Source organism: Brassica napus, chromosome A9, assembly GCF_020379485.1.
Source record: "Brassica napus cultivar Da-Ae chromosome A9, Da-Ae, whole genome shotgun sequence".
NCBI lineage: Eukaryota > Viridiplantae > Streptophyta > Magnoliopsida > Brassicales > Brassicaceae > Brassica > Brassica napus.
Genome location: NC_063442.1, coordinates 28,602,654 through 28,619,049, shown reverse-complemented (window position 1 = coordinate 28,619,049; position 16,396 = coordinate 28,602,654). Strand labels below are relative to the sequence as shown.

The 16,396-nt window shown below is 35.6% G+C and overlaps 1 protein-coding gene across 1 annotated transcript; it reads left to right on the top strand.

Moving 5' to 3' along the window:
- Window positions 1-5,871: 5,871 nt before the first annotated feature.
- On the top strand, window positions 5,872-9,472 carry LOC106422070 (receptor-like protein kinase HSL1). The gene is made up of 2 exons (XM_048740112.1): window positions 5,872-8,565; window positions 8,774-9,472. Exons 1-2 carry the CDS (start codon window positions 5,976-5,978, stop codon window positions 9,166-9,168), a joined length of 2,985 nt encoding a protein of 994 aa, XP_048596069.1. The 5' UTR covers window positions 5,872-5,975; the 3' UTR covers window positions 9,169-9,472.
- The last annotated feature ends 6,924 nt before the right edge of the window (window positions 9,473-16,396 follow it).

Genomic DNA, 16,396 nt, shown 5'->3' with positions numbered 1-16,396 from the left:
TTGGATCGAAAACAGTGGCTAAGATCAGCATCCTGTTGACACTCTTGATACCATCCCAGTACTTGAGAAACTTCTGCAACATCTCCGACGCTTTCACCTTCAACTCAGGATCGAAGCTGTTGGCTAGTGCAGTGAGGTTTCTTTCTATGGTCACTATCTCACCGTAGCACTTGTAAGAATTAACCGTCGTAGAGGCAGAAACAACCAGAGTGCTGTTGTAAAAGATTATGAGAAACCTCTTGAGCTTCTCAACAGCACTCCAGTCTCTCAAAGAAGGTGGTCCACACCTCTTAACCCCATTTTCCATCTCTAAAAAATAATCATTATACAACCTATCTTCTGCCTCCATCCTATCAAATGCAGTTCTAAACTGAAGAGCCCTAGACAGCATAAGGAAGGTTGAATTCCATCTAGTCTTAATATCCATAGGTAAGCTACCTCGACTCATTCTCCCAGTAGTGACTCTAAGATCAAATGCATTAAGCCTAGGTGTTGAAGAGCGAACATACTGAATAGCGTTCCTAATGGCTAACACATTTTCTCCTACCTCGGTCAAACCCTCCTTAGCAATTAAATTGATGATGTGAGCACAGCACCTCATGTGCAAGAAACTCCCGTCTAGAACTAAAGACTCAGGGGATACATCACTAAAATCCCTATGGAATCTCCTAATGGCAGAAGTATTAGCAGTCGCATTGTCTACTGTAATGCAAAATACCTTCTCAATGCCCCATTCAGCTAGACACTCCAAGAGCACAGTTGCGATGGTCTGCCCCTTGTGGTCCATCACGTACTTGAAGCCTATGATAAGCTTCTTCAGCTGCCATGTTGCGTCCACAAAGTGGGCAGTTATCACCATATAACTTGCACCTGTGACAAATTAAACAAACAAAGTCAGAGTTCAGAAAAAAATAAAAAACTTTATAAATATATCATATGCATAGAAGTTTTACGTGACAGTCTTTGTTAATTTTTTTTTTGAAAAAATGAATTTAGAAATTTTGAAAAGTGACATTCTATGCTAGCAAAAAGTATAGCATAAATAAAAGTTATAAAACAAAAAAAAAAAGCTGTAAAGAAAATACCTGTAACCTGTGAAACCCAAATGTCAGTTGTAAGTGACACTCTTTGTTTGGTTGTGCGAAGCATATTTTTCAAAGCTGCTTTCTTCCTCACATACATCTCAACGATGTCTCTGGTGGCAGTCCTTCTCGAGTGTGGCTTGTAGAGGTTTACCTTGCAAGCGTAAATAACAAAAGTATTAGTAATTTTTCATGTTAAAAGGAAGATAAAAAAATAGGTAATGGTATATTAATGAATTACCTTTCTGCAGAAGTGTTTCCAAGCACTGCTTTCAATAAATGAAAGAGGCAGTTCTCCTAGCACGATCAACTCATTTGATGCCTCTCTGAAAACAGCCTCTGCAACTTTTGATGACTTCAGGTTGCCATCAGTGTTGATCTCCATCTTATTCATACCTTGGCTGGTTAACCAAGCTTGGTACTCTTTGCAGATGGACAGATGCTTCTGGAGGTTTGATGTTCCTGATTTGGTAGCGCATGAGAAGATCTTCTGGCAATAGTGGCAGATGCATCTGTCTCGACTTTCTTTGGTTCGGGTGAAATGCTTCCAGACACCAGACCTTGGCACAACGATTTTCATCACCTTCTTTGACTGAGAAGAGACACCAGACGTTGCATCAACAGCAATGGCCTTCCCACGGTTTTGAGTTCGTTGGCACTCTTCTCCTTCAACTTGAACGTCAACGTCCATGGTCTCTTCAACGGTGTGTGGGATTTTGGAGGATGAGGAAACCATCTGCAAGATAATGAGAATAAAAATTACCATCAGTGACATCAAAAGAAACAATTCAGTTATTAGTTTCTATCCAAAAACTCAGCTCATAGCCGAAGAAGAAACATCAACATGTACAAAATTAGTTTGGAAAACATATATATCCGTAAGTTCATAAAAACCGTAAGTTCATGAAAAACCGTAAACTCAGCTCATAGCCGAAGAACAAACATCAACCTTGATTAATACGAAACAAAACCGTAAGTTCATGAAAAAGAACCTATTATTACTCGTACAACAAACCCAAAACATAAGACTTCCTTACAACAAACATCAAAATGCACGATATGTTTTCATTTCACATGTCAGCAAGTTCATGTAAAAGAACCTATGATCACTCGTGAATCGTGATGCTTGCTTAATACGAAACAAAACATAAGTTTTTCAATCTTAAAAATTGAACCAAACCCCAAAAACCCGAAAGCAAGAAAAAAAAATTTAAACAAGCATCGAGTACTCTGTAAAAGGAGGTGTACCTTTGCTTGATTACTTGAGATATGTGATGGAGGAGACGATGATGATAGCAGAAGTATTTATAGGATCTTAGACTTAGGGTATCGGGTTCAAATCGAGGAAGAGAATCGGATAGGAGGTGCAAAAACAGTTGGAGATATCCGATAATCGGACTTAGGAAATCATTTCGGTGAGGATATCTTGGGAGATCGAGATTTAGGAAAGGTTTCATGGATTCTCTCCTTGAAGATAAAGAAAAAATAAAATCGCGATACGATTTGGGGAAAAAGGGGATTAGGGTTAATGAGAGGCGGGTTTCGGGTGTAACCATTCGGGCTCTCGGGTTTTAACCGATCCGACCCGACACCCGACAGTAGCAAGACATCAGGCCCATTCGGTTTTTTTGACAGATCCGGTCCCGACCCATACCACCTTAAACGGACCGGGTTCGGTTCGGGTAATCGGGTTCGGGCCTTTTGCCCAGGCCTATTTGAAATAATTAAATGGATAACACTTTCTTTCCTTTTCTTTCTAGTTTTAACCTTTTGTCTTATAAGTATACGGTAAAGAAAATAACTGATGACATTAAAACTGAAAAGAAGAAAATCCGATTTTAACCTTTTGTCTTGCAAATATACGATAAAGAAAATTATTGATTATGTTAAAACTGAAAAGAAGAAAATGAAAGGAAATTACGAGGCATGGTTGATGATAGAGATAAAAAAACAGTAACAGTTATGAAACAACCGGTGATGATAATAGTTTTGATGTTACAATTGTGACAGTTATCGCGACGATGGTGATTATTGTATCGGCAGTGGTGATGATTACGGTAGGGGCAGATATGGATTCTGATGGTGATGATTATCATAGTATCATAGCAATGGATGTGAGTACGGTGGTATGGTAAAATTGTGATAATTTGAAGTATATAAAAGAGACAATGAGATAGGTGGTGATCGTGATGGTAATGACAATGGTGGTGGTGGTGGTTACAAAGAAAGTGGTGGATGTAGATATATAGGAACCAATGATTTTTTATAACATAGATTAGAAATAGTATAGAGCAAACTGGTGGTATGGCAAGTATTAGTAAAATTATTAAATAGAATGGTATATTCGAAAATGAATTGTGTTTCCTCCTCTACATCTATGGATGATTTCTACGTCCAAACCCAAACACTAATCACTAAATCCTAAAAGAAAATATAAACTATAATCCAAATATCAAAATATGCATGAAGCATAATCAAAATAGAATAGTAACAAATGAAATAGCGTAGTACATATTGTTCAAATTTTGAAATGTCTATGATTAAAGAAAAGAAGGTAATGTTTACTCCAATGTTAACCCAAACTTTCCATAAACTAAACTCAAAAGTCAAAACGCTAATCACTAAACCCTAAAAAGAAATATAAACGCTAATTCAAATATCAAAACACTCACATTGTACATAATATAAAGCATTATTAAAATAGAATAGTAACAAGAAAATAGAATAGTATATATTAACTTGAAATTTACAGTACATACGAGAATAACAGAATTGATAGAGGCGGTAGTTATTACGAAGGAAGAGATGATGGTTGATAGGATTGTGGCCTAAAAATATAAAATACTGAACAAAGATTACAGATTTGTGGTGATTGTAGTGAAAATGGCAACAATAAAGATACAATGGTGATTAAGAAAGAAATGACGGTGGTGGCGATTGGTAATTAAAGAAGAGCGTGTTTGAGATTTTAGTGATCGGATACTAAGGGCAATATAGTACATAATATAATAATAATGGTGACTCTTTTTTTTAGTTAGATTCTTAAATATGTTTTATTTCTTAGCTATCTAGCCTAATTTCCCTTACATTAATTATAAACACATTATACTAGTTATGTTTAGACAGAAATATCTTCTTTTTTTTTGAACGACAGACGGAAATATCTAAAACCAATCTAAATAGCTGCTACCTAGACTCATCGATATGTTCTCGCCTATTAGAGCATCTCCAATGGGTGGCTTCATTTTTATTTTTAAAAATTCACTTTCTTCAAAATGAAGCAAAAAATGAAGCAACATTCACTCCAATGGTTTGATTCATTTCTTTCTTGTAAAAGGAATATTCCAAATATATTCCATCTCCACTTTATCATTAATTATTAATATACACTTTATACTTTTTTATATTTACTTATTTTGACTAACTATTTTGTTTTAACAATAACCCAACATAATTATTATTTCATATAAATTTAACATTCTCATATAATGAATTTATTACATAACATGAATAAACAAACGCAAAACATCATAATTTGTATAAAAAACACCATATATATAATTTTTTTCTACGATTAATTGACAAAAGTGTTTAGAGTAAAAAATGAGTTTATTTATCTTTGATTTTTTTAAATGGAGTTAAAAAGTTCTTAAAAATAAATATTCATATATTTTTTGATATAAACATCTGATTAGATAAAAATAATAGTCGAAATTTTGAAATTAATTGGATTATATTAAAGCATATAGTTTATTTTAGCAAAAGATAAGAATAAATAAAAATTAAAGACCAATTTACAATGAAAAAGTTTATCTTAAAAAAAAATGAAGATATATACATTAGATCTTCAAATTTGAAGCAACACTGTTCGTTGCTTCATTTTGAAGTAAAAAATAAAGTAGGGTTGGAGCAAAACTTAATTCAAAATGAAACAAAAAGTAAAAAATGAAGTGAAGTTGGAGATGCTCTTAGCATGTACATCTATATATGATCTATATAAGTAAGATACATGCTTAAAATTACTAAACTTCATCTGGTATGTCTATATCTTTCTTTTCCACACAAAATCATGTCTTATTAATTGTTTAGAAAAAAACATGTCTTATTGCAGTAACTTACATCAACCCTTGTATAACTAAACTCGTTGGCAGAACAGAAACTAGTATAAAAGCAAGAACCAAAGTGCAAACACAATTTGCTCTCTAACGAGGTTAATCAACATGTCTATGGTTTCAGACTTTACTGAAAACATTTTTTTGTATAGAAGTACAATTAGTGCAAAATCTATTACACGACTATAGAAACTAACCCTCTTAGTTCGATCCCAGCACTCTCCACAGTCTTTAAAACAAGCGCTACTGATTTATTTTTTTATGTTTTGAAAAAACAAGCACTACTGATTCATCAAAACTTTCTCATCTGAGATTGACTCTTGTTTTTTTTTTTCTCTCAAAGAGAGCTAACAACACCACTAACCATCAGCCAACCTTATTCTCCAACATTCCACAGTTGTTTTAACTAAAATTAATTATTCTTAAATTAAAAGAAATATATAATTAGTTATTCTTATTGAATATTGATTTATAAAGGTTTTTGAACTAATAAAAATGAGAGAAGAATTTGGGAAATAATAAATGATAAATGTTCCCATAAGACTGACTAGTAGATATCATTATTTACAACATTCTCTTTTATGATCTGTAATAAATCTTAAAACAGAAAATAGTTAATAATAATTGCAACCGAATTAAAAATATTTGTATATAAACTCAATGATAGTAGAAACAATAAGCATGTCAGCGGTCAAAGCTTTCCAGACTTCTTATTATCATCTCACTTCCTTCAACACTCTCTCACTCTATCTCTTATCGCCGTTTAGACAGAACAAGAAACATGCATCTACTCTTTCTCCTCCTGATTCTTCCGACAGTTTACTCCCTAAACCAAGAAGGCTTCATCCTTCAACAAGTCAAACACTCTCTCGACGACCCACTCTCCTCTCTCGCCTCCTGGAACCCTCAAGACGACTCGCCTTGTCGGTGGTCCGGCGTCTACTGCGGCGGAGACTTCACTTCCGTCACTTCCATCGACCTCTCCGGCGCCAAACTCTCCGGCCCTTTCCCCTCCGTCATCTGCCACCTCTCCAGACTGTCGGACCTCTCCTTGTACGACAACGACATCAACTCCACGCTCCCCCTCGACATCGGAGCTTGCAAGAGTCTCCAGACTCTAGACCTTTCCCAGAATCTCCTCACCGGCGAGCTTCCCCACACCCTCGCGGATCTCCCCTTCTTGACGTCCCTCGACTTGACCGGAAACAACTTCTCCGGCGACATTCCGGCGAGTTTCGGCCGGTTCGAAAACCTCGAGGTTCTCTCTCTCGTCTACAATCTCCTCGACGGGACCATCCCTCCGTTCCTCGGGAACATCACCTCGCTCAAGATGCTCAACCTGTCGTACAACCCGTTTACTCCGGGTCGGATCCCGCCGGAGCTCGGGAACCTGACGAGCCTCGAGGTCTTGTGGCTCACGGAATGTCGTTTACTCGGGGAGATACCCGACTCGCTGGGCCGACTCACCGAACTCGTTGACTTAGACCTCGCGCTCAACGACCTGGTGGGTCCCATCCCTCGCTCGCTACGCGGGTTGAAGAGCGTCGTGCAGATTGAGCTCTACAACAACTCCTTGACCGGAGCGATCCCGCCGGAGCTCGGGGAGCTGAAGTCGCTGAGACTTTTCGACGCGTCGATGAATCAGTTGACCGGGTCTATACCGGAGGAGCTCTGCCGCGTGGCGCTGGAGAGTTTGAATCTTTACGAGAACAATCTCGAAGGCGAGGTTCCGGAGAGTTTAGCTTCGTCTCCCAACTTGTACGAGCTCAGGCTCTTCGGAAACCGCTTCACCGGCGAGTTGCCTCGTGACCTCGGCCGCAACTCGCCGTTGAAGTGGCTAGACGTTTCCCAAAACGAATTCTCCGGCGAGTTGCCGCCGGAGCTCTGCGGGAAAGGGGAGCTGGAGGAGCTTCTGATTATCCACAACTCGTTCTCAGGCCCTTTACCGGAGAGCCTTGGAGATTGTCGTAGCTTGACGCGTGTCCGGTTAGCGTATAACCGGTTTTCCGGTCAAGTTCCCGCCGGTTTCTGGGGGTTGCCTCATGTTTACTTGCTTGAGCTCGTCAACAACTCCTTCTCCGGTGAAGTTTCGAAGACCATCGGAGGCGCGTCGAATCTCTCGCAGTTGATACTTACCAACAATGAGTTCACCGGGTCTTTGCCGGAGGAGATTGGGTCTTTGGACAACCTTAATCAGTTGTCGGCGGGTGGAAACAAGTTCAGTGGCTCTTTGCCTGATAGCTTGATGAATCTCGATGAGTTAGGTACTCTTGATCTTCACGGTAACCGGTTTACGGGGGAGTTGTCTCCTAAAATCAAATCGTGGAAGAAGCTAAACCAGTTGAATTTAGCCGGTAACCGGTTCTCCGGTCAAATCCCGGTCGAAATCGGAAATTTGTCGGTCTTGAACTATCTTGATCTTTCGGGAAACCTTTTCTCCGGCAACATCCCTGTTTCGTTACAGAGTTTGAAGCTAAACCAGCTGAACCTGTCGTATAACCGGTTAACCGGTGAGCTACCGCCTTCTTTAGCTAAGGAGATGTACAAGAACAGCTTCCTCGGGAACCCGGGACTGTGCGGGGACATAAAGGGTCTGTGTGGCTCTGGGGATGAAGCTAAGAACAAGGGCTATGTATGGGTTCTCAGATCGATATTCGTACTTGCGGTAATGGTGTTTGTCGCGGGACTTGCTTGGTTCTACTTCAAGTACAAGACTTTCAAGAAAGAAAGAGCTGTGGAGAGATCAAAGTGGACGCTTATGTCATTCCACAAACTCGGGTTCAGTGAGCACGAGATTCTCGAAAGCTTGGATGAAGACAATGTGATTGGAGCCGGAGCTTCGGGTAAGGTCTACAAGGTTGTACTCACCAACGGAGAAACCGTGGCGGTTAAACGTTTATGGACAGGAGGATCAGTTAAAGAAGCAGGAGACACTGATCCAGAGAAAGGCGAGAGACGTGGAGTCAAAGACGAGGCCTTTGAGGCTGAAGTTGAGACGTTGGGTAAGATTAGGCATAAGAACATTGTGAAGCTATGGTGTTGCTGCACCACGAGAGATTGCAAGCTATTGGTTTATGAGTACATGCCTAATGGTAGCTTGGGAGATTTGATTCATAGCAGCAAAGGAGGAACGTTGGGATGGCAAACTAGGTTTAAGATCATCTTAGATGCGGCCGAGGGGCTTTCCTATCTTCACCATGATTGTGTGCCTCCGATTGTGCATAGAGATGTTAAGTCCAACAACATTTTGATCGATGGAGACTATGGTGCAAGAGTTGCTGATTTTGGAGTGGCTAAAGTGGTGGACCTGACCGGAAAAGCTCCTAAGTCCATGTCAGGGATCGCTGGCTCATGCGGTTATATTGCACCAGGTTAGACTAACTTTAATGTGGTTGGTTAATTAGTACATGTTGCATGTACATTCACACGAACTACATTTAAGGTATAGTAGTTGAGAGACTTAAATGTGCATTCACTGTCCATTGAGACATGTCTTAATCATTGGCTCCACAACGTTCACACTTGTTTATTAATGGATTTGTAAGATTTTAATTCTTGTTTGTTTCAAACTATTTGCAGAATACGCATACACGCTCCGTGTGAACGAGAAGAGTGATATCTACAGTTTCGGGGTAGTCATACTTGAAATAGTGACTAGGAAACGCCCGGTTGCTCCGGAATTAGGAGAAAAAGATTTGGTGAAGTGGGTCTGCTCGACGTTGGACCAGAAAGGCGTAGAGCATGTGATAGACCCGAAGCTTGACTCTTGTTTCAAAGAAGAGATAAGCAAAATCCTCAACATTGGGCTTCTCTGCACGAGTCCCTTGCCCATAAACCGACCCTCAATGAGACGTGTGGTCAAGATGTTGCAAGAAATCGGCGGTGGAGACGACGAGAGCCATAACAAGACTAAGGATGGAAAGTTAACACCTTACTACAATGAAGAAGCCTCAGACCAGGGAAGTATAGCTTGAGTCACAACAAGTCTACTTTATTATTGCCCCAAAAGCTCTCAATTTTTGGTTGCTTGAAGCTGTGAATGAGGGCGCTTAATCAAGATTCTCCTCCCATTTTTTTTTTTGCAAGGGTTTTGGTTTAAAAGAGGGTATCAGTGAATGTTAAGTTTTATCATATATATCTATATAAAATGTTCCTAAATCAGGAATTGGTGTTTCAGCTTCCAGTGTAAAGCTATTAGTAGTAACTCTGGTTTGTAAGAGTTTCGTTTTTCATTGCATAAATGCAAATTAAAATGCCAGCTTCTGGTGTTAACATGCATTTAAAATAGTTTCCATATCTGGCTAAACAGATTCTAGGTTATTGAAGGAACATGTCTGATGTATCCATCTTTAAAGCGTGGGCTCTCTCATTTTTAGTGAACTATTGGAGGCTCGTGTGTGTTGACAGTATGTGACTGTAGAGTCACATGGCTCTTAAATTCTCCAACTTTTTCAAATTTCAGGTTCTGTTATTTATATTTCCTTTCTTACTTTACGTACATAGGCATCAGAGGTAACAAGATTTGGCTTATGAGATGACTAAGAACATCAAAGTTCCAGCGAAAAGCTCTCTTATTGGGATACTTGTTTAAGTCCGTCTGGTTGGTTTTTCCGTATCTAATCAATTATTAAATACTTAAGATACAAAAACACATAAACTACATAATATATAAATACAAACAACGTAGTGTTTACTAATCTCTTTCTTCAAAAGTTACTATAAATCGTAGCAAACCCTTTGACCATAAAACAATATTGATATTGGAGTATTTAAGTGCGAATACTATATCTTCCACAAGTATGTATTTCTATATACAATATCGAGTTTAGACTCTTAAAAAGTAGTTAAGTCATCTAAATCAAAAGAAGGTGTTTAGGCGGAACGTTTAACTTCCTAACTGCAATGAATATACTCTTAATGATGACTTTTGTGTTAAAATATAACTTATATTGTCGATTACAAAACAAAACAAGAACAGTGACATCTTACCATTACATGTGCTTTATCTAAGTGGAGAATTTACCTACACAAATGTAATTTACTTCCTACTCGTAAGAAGTAGTTAAGTCATCTAAATCAAAGAAGGTCGTTAGGGAACGTTTAACTTCCTAACTGCAATGATACTCTTAAATCTTAATGATGATTAGATAATTTCTATGTCGAGTACAAAATAAAACAAGAACATTGACATCTTACCATTACATGTGCTTTATCTAAGTGGAGAATTTACCTACACAAATGTAATTTAAGATTACATAAATAGTTAAGTAAAGAATCTAAAGATTAGCTGTTGTTGGGTGAGGAAATTAGAAGTGGGACTAATAGGCACTGAAGCCTTCATTGGTAGAGAGTATCATTCAATAAGGGACATTGACACCTCGCCTTCATCTTTGCCTTGTCTCTCTGTCTCTTTCACTCACTTCCTTTTCTAAATCATTTCTCATTTTTGTTTTCATTTTCTTTTTGTTATTTATCAACATGTTGGATGATCAAGTCCAATACATATTCCACATATTTTGTTTTTTTCTACAACAAATATCACGCTTCCATTTTATCTTTGTGAAATTTTTATTTTTAATATACGTTGCAACTTATTATAGCAAAGCTAGGCAACTTCTCTCATTCTAATAATTTTGGTATTGTATTTGCTAAATGGTTGTCAAGTAAGAGAAAAGCATATAGTTTGTGGAGATTTTAAATAATTTATAAGAAACATTCTTTTAAAAAATGGAAAGCATAGTAGGGACCAGAGTGCAAAAGATAAGGTAGGATTGCGAAATGATCACAGACATATGAGTAATTGAGTATGATGACCCACATGCATACGGTACACACTCACACCTTGAGAGTTGGACAAACGAGTAATTGAGAATGATGACCCACAGGCAGACGGTACACACTAACACATTGGGCCATTCGGCTTTTGAATGGGCTTATCGGACCCACATGGTTATTTTCTACATTTTCACAAATCTTCACATCAACTACTATAACTTGTCAAAGACTGCCCATTCTAACAATAAGGGAATGGTATATTGCTTTAGCTGAATTTTGGGTATCTCTTTGGAAACATGATGAAGCCAGATATTTACTATCTTTCTTACATATACATCTCTTAATTATACTGTAATCTTTATATTCCTAAGACAAACGTTTGTTCTATGTTCTAACCATGTAAATTGGCAATTTAGTCTCACCGTCGGACTCAAGATTGGTTAAAAGTTGAGTGGTGGGAGGATTTAGTAGCTGAATCAGAAGTCACTTCCCCTAAACCATTTTATGTGCCATGGTGGCATGGTATACAGTACCAGTCCGTAGTCATGGGCGGTAGAAACATGTGCTTCTGGCCCAATACAAAATATCTAATTTTCTGGCTATGATTTGCATAAAAGCTCAGTAGTGTAGTTGGTTAAATATAATATTTTTCGATGTAGTAATAATTAGTTTTGTGTGTTTTATTTTTATTTATAGGCACACAACTATAAATTTTTCTCTGGACCGGTACTGATGGTATATAACATGGCAATATTAGAGGGTGAGTGATTATACGAAATATTTTGGCTTGAGAATCCATCAAACTAAGGGTGAACATTTCAGTTTAAATTCGGGTTTTGGTTTGGTTCGGTTTATTTGAATCTAAGAAAACGTTAATAAAAATCAATTGAAATTAGTTTGGTTTGTGTTCAGTTTGATTTAGTTTTGTTTCGGTTTAGTTTGTGTTCAGTTTGGTCGGTTTAGTTTGGTTTTGTATGTTTCAGTTCGATCAAATTAATTTCTTAGTTTTGTGTTAGTTCAGTTACAAAATATTATTTATAAAAACATAAAAATCATCATTTAACACTAAATCATTATTTTCTAAATTTTAAACATGAAGTCAAACATCACAAGAAAATATAAGAGATGCAATTTAATAATTTAATATTATTATCTTCCAACCTAATGTAAATATCATAGGTATTTTTTGCCATTTTTATGCTAATGTATGAAATTCATATTTATATTCTTTTATTTTATTTTTAGTTGTTTCTTCTATTCAGTTTGAAAAAAAATTATGTTTAATTGTTTAAATTTTAATGGTTAAATATCTTAAATCTTAATTTTATTAGTATATTCAAGTAATCTAATTCAAAAAAACTTTGGTTTAACACCGAATCAAACCGAACCATTTGAATTGTACAATTTTTAACAAAATGGTGTAGACATATATTTTGGTTATGTTTGGGTCGATTTGAGTTTAGCTGGGTCGATCTGGTTTGGTTCGGTTTGATTTTTTTCCACCCCGTACAGGCGTACATGACACATGAATCATGTATAGTGATATATGGTGTTTTCAACATCATAGTATATGTGTTTCTTGAGGTTTTTCAGTCTTCTATCGAATTTGTCTAGTCCTTTTGTGATTACTTCAGGTACGGAGTAGACAGAAGAATGAAAGAGAAGATGCATAAAGAAAGATGCCATTCTGGAGCGTTTCACGCGGAACAGCCAGTCGGAGCAGCCCGAAGATTGTTCTCACAGCAGAACAGCTGAGAGACTGTTCTCGACAGATAAGGAAACCTCCAAGGTTATTTCGGGAGTTTGCCCTAGCTACCCTATTCCTCCTTGGATATTATCGACGCCTTCATATAAAAACAATGCCCTAACTATTTTACCTTTTACACTAGTTTTGCAAGAGACTGAGACTTGTATTTGGCGATTGCAACTTGTACAGAAGAAGGCTTCATCTCTCGCCTAGAGAAGACTATCCTGAACCCTTGTTTCTTATTTTATCGTATACAGTATTATTTAGAAATGTTGTCTTTGAATTCTTGCATTATGATCGAGTAGTCGGCTAGCTCGTCTAGGGTATTAGGGTGTTGATTAAACAAGCTAAACATAGATAAGGGATTCCCTTGTGTCTTCATTTATATAGCTCTTATTGCTTGGATTAATCTGATCACTTAATGTTTGAACTTAAGTTTAATCACCTCGCTAACCGTGTAGGAGATGACTTGACATTGTATGAATGAGTTTAGTAACCCTAGTCAGCGAAAGTAGATATTAGGGTGTTAAGGTATCGGACTTGATCTCTAAGGCTTACCATCGTATCTTGTTCCAAGCGAAAGCTTAGGCAACAAGATCGATTCGCAAAGGGAGCAGCACCACCTCAGTGGGCTGATCCAGTGGAGTGATTCGAGTTCTAGATGGTTTTTTATTGCACTTGAATAATTGTTTGGTCAATATCAACACCCAATGAATTACCCTAGGCTAACCTCTAGTTACTTCATTGAAATCAAAACTCATTATTGTTCTTAACTTGATATAAAACTTATAAGAATAAAGTGTGAACTTGTCTCCTGGATTGAATCTCAAATATTACAATTACAACTGTTAAACTTCACAGTAGCAAAGATTTATTTTTAGTATATCATATAGTATTAGAGATCCGGACCAAGTATATGACACTTTCACTCGGGAAAATAGACATATATCTCATGAAAATATTTTTTTTTACTTTCATATCAACGTATTTTGTCCATAAAAGTTTAAAGTTTAACGACAAGGATTAGCGGTCAACCATAATTTATCTCTAACATGTGATAGGTGAATAGAACTAGTCAACATGTGAAAATTGAAAAATAACTTATAATTGATTTCATAAAACATTCTCGCTCTCTTCTGCAATTATATTTCTCTTGTACTAGGTCTCCTTGAGTTGCGTGTTTTTCCGTGGTTTCTTTATCCGCTATAATAAGTTGCGCTTGCAACATTGTACATTTTTTGAAAAAGATATAAATTTTAAAATTTTACCAAAGAAAAACAGAAAACATTTTGATCGATGGTTCATTACGGCAATTCTAAAGATGTACATTTAGATCTTCTTACATATTATCAGAAGTAAGAATTAATTCACTATTAGGGACTCAATAAACAATAATGAATTTATCTATAACTTCTGGTGAGGTATCTGCTGTCAAGGAGCTAAATATAAGAATTTTTGGTGTGGTTTGCTTGCTAAACAAGAAAGTTTGTTCTGTGCGTGAAGCTAGGGTCTTATTTCTGCTACACCTACACCAAGTAGGACCAACATGTATATATATATACAAGTAAAACTATATATGGACTATGGAATATGATCCAACATTTTTCTTTTAATTTTATGTTGTTATATAAATGAATTCTACATATATATATATACACATGTGACAATATTGATCGTCTAAGGGCAACTTAACGTTTAGACATTGCATAGTGCGCAATCTTGAATGAATCAATACTATTAAAAGGAAAGGAGTCTAAAAATATCTATCTATAAAAGTTGTTTGGACACTTTCATTAAATTCATTATTTTTTGGTCTTACCTTAAATTTATACTAACAATATTACCATATATTTCTCTAACAATAATTTAGTCAATTCTTTTATTTATTTAAATCTCACTCCTAAATTCTAATCATTACTATTACTATATTTATCATTTTGATTTTTAATCGTAAAAACATTGAAACTAATGTTTTATATTATCACTTTGATCATATAATATATGATTTAAAGCAAGATATACAAGACATATATGTGTACATTCTAACTTCCTCTTTCGTTTATAATAAAGTAATCATATCATATATAAACTTTCCCACTAAAATCTCATATCATATACAAAACTTTCAACCGTCTATAATTTGATAATATTTTCATATTTAAAAATGATTTTCCTGAATATTCATGTTACCTTCACAAAAATAAAGAAATTCATTGGTTCTATTAAAGCTAACCCGACTTCACGATATCAGTATTGATTATTCAAGATTTTGAAAATTATTTGTTTAGATATTATACTTTTATATACTTTTCACTTAAAACGAATCAATACGATTAAAAGAGAAAAAGTTTTAAAAAATCTAATATAAAAAAGTTGTTGGAGTTATGTATAACTATTTATTATTTTTTTGATAATACATTAATCATTCTAAACATACAATATTTTAAACAGATCTTAATATTATTTCTTATGATACCTTTACTCAGAAAAATATTTCATCAACCATGTTTTTGTACAATAACGTTAAAAATCTATATCAAAAAGTTGTTGGACCTGATATGGACGTAATGGATCCACATCTGTTCGGGTATTTAAGATCCTAAAAGAATTCGAAATATATAAAAAATCTGAAAAATATTCGAAACACGAAAAGTATTTGAAACTCCAAACAAATACCAAAAAAATTTAAATACCTAAAATTTTAAAATCCTATTCAAAATCTAACACGATGAACTGGAAAATACCCAATTTCTTTTTTAATTTGAAAAATTTACCTGAAATCAAAACTCTAATCGTAAACCAAAAACTTAAAAACAATATCCATAATACCGGAAATATATTCAAAATATCCAAATATACCTAATAAACACATATTTATGATCGGGTCTAGGGTAGGACCCGAACTCAAACAAAGACCTGCGGGTCAAAAAAAACACAATAGGTTATCTTCTCTCGACCTGAACTAACCTATAATTTTGGGTCGGTTTAGTTTGTTTTTTTGATCCGAATATAATTCTCATGTCGAAAAGAAACTTACGTAAAAGTGTACATATAAAATCTCAAATAAACTAATTTGTAGATTATATAGCTGTTAAAAATTATATTTTTCGATATAATAAAATTTTGTATTATAATATAATCCAACAACCCCGCGCTTTCCAAGTGCGGGTCAAAATCTAGTTTTCTTTTAATGGTCAAAGGATTAATCAAAGATTATATTATGGTGTGATACCTTTCTGTCTTCTGACTACAAAAATTATTAAAACTGGCAAAAACTAAAAGTTAGAAAAAGAAAACAAGTTTCAATAACGACACTCCATCTCATTATCTTTCTTGTCTGTGAAGATATTACTTTCTGTCTTTTATTCGCATATATATAAACTACATATCCTGATTTAATATAATATTTTCGTGCACAATTGTTTTCTTCCTAATTGTAGTTGGATGCCACATTTAATTATTTAACACGAATCCGGCTAATAATATATAATACACGACAAATCAACTGTGGAAACTAGAAATAAAATGGTCAAGAATAGTCATAATCAAATTTTGAGAAATTTGCATTTAATTTTGTTGCAAACGTATAAACATAAACCATTAATAGACGTGACGTTCAAGCAACCTCTCAAAATATTATTTTAAAACCATTAACTTAGTTTAATATATACAATTAAGTT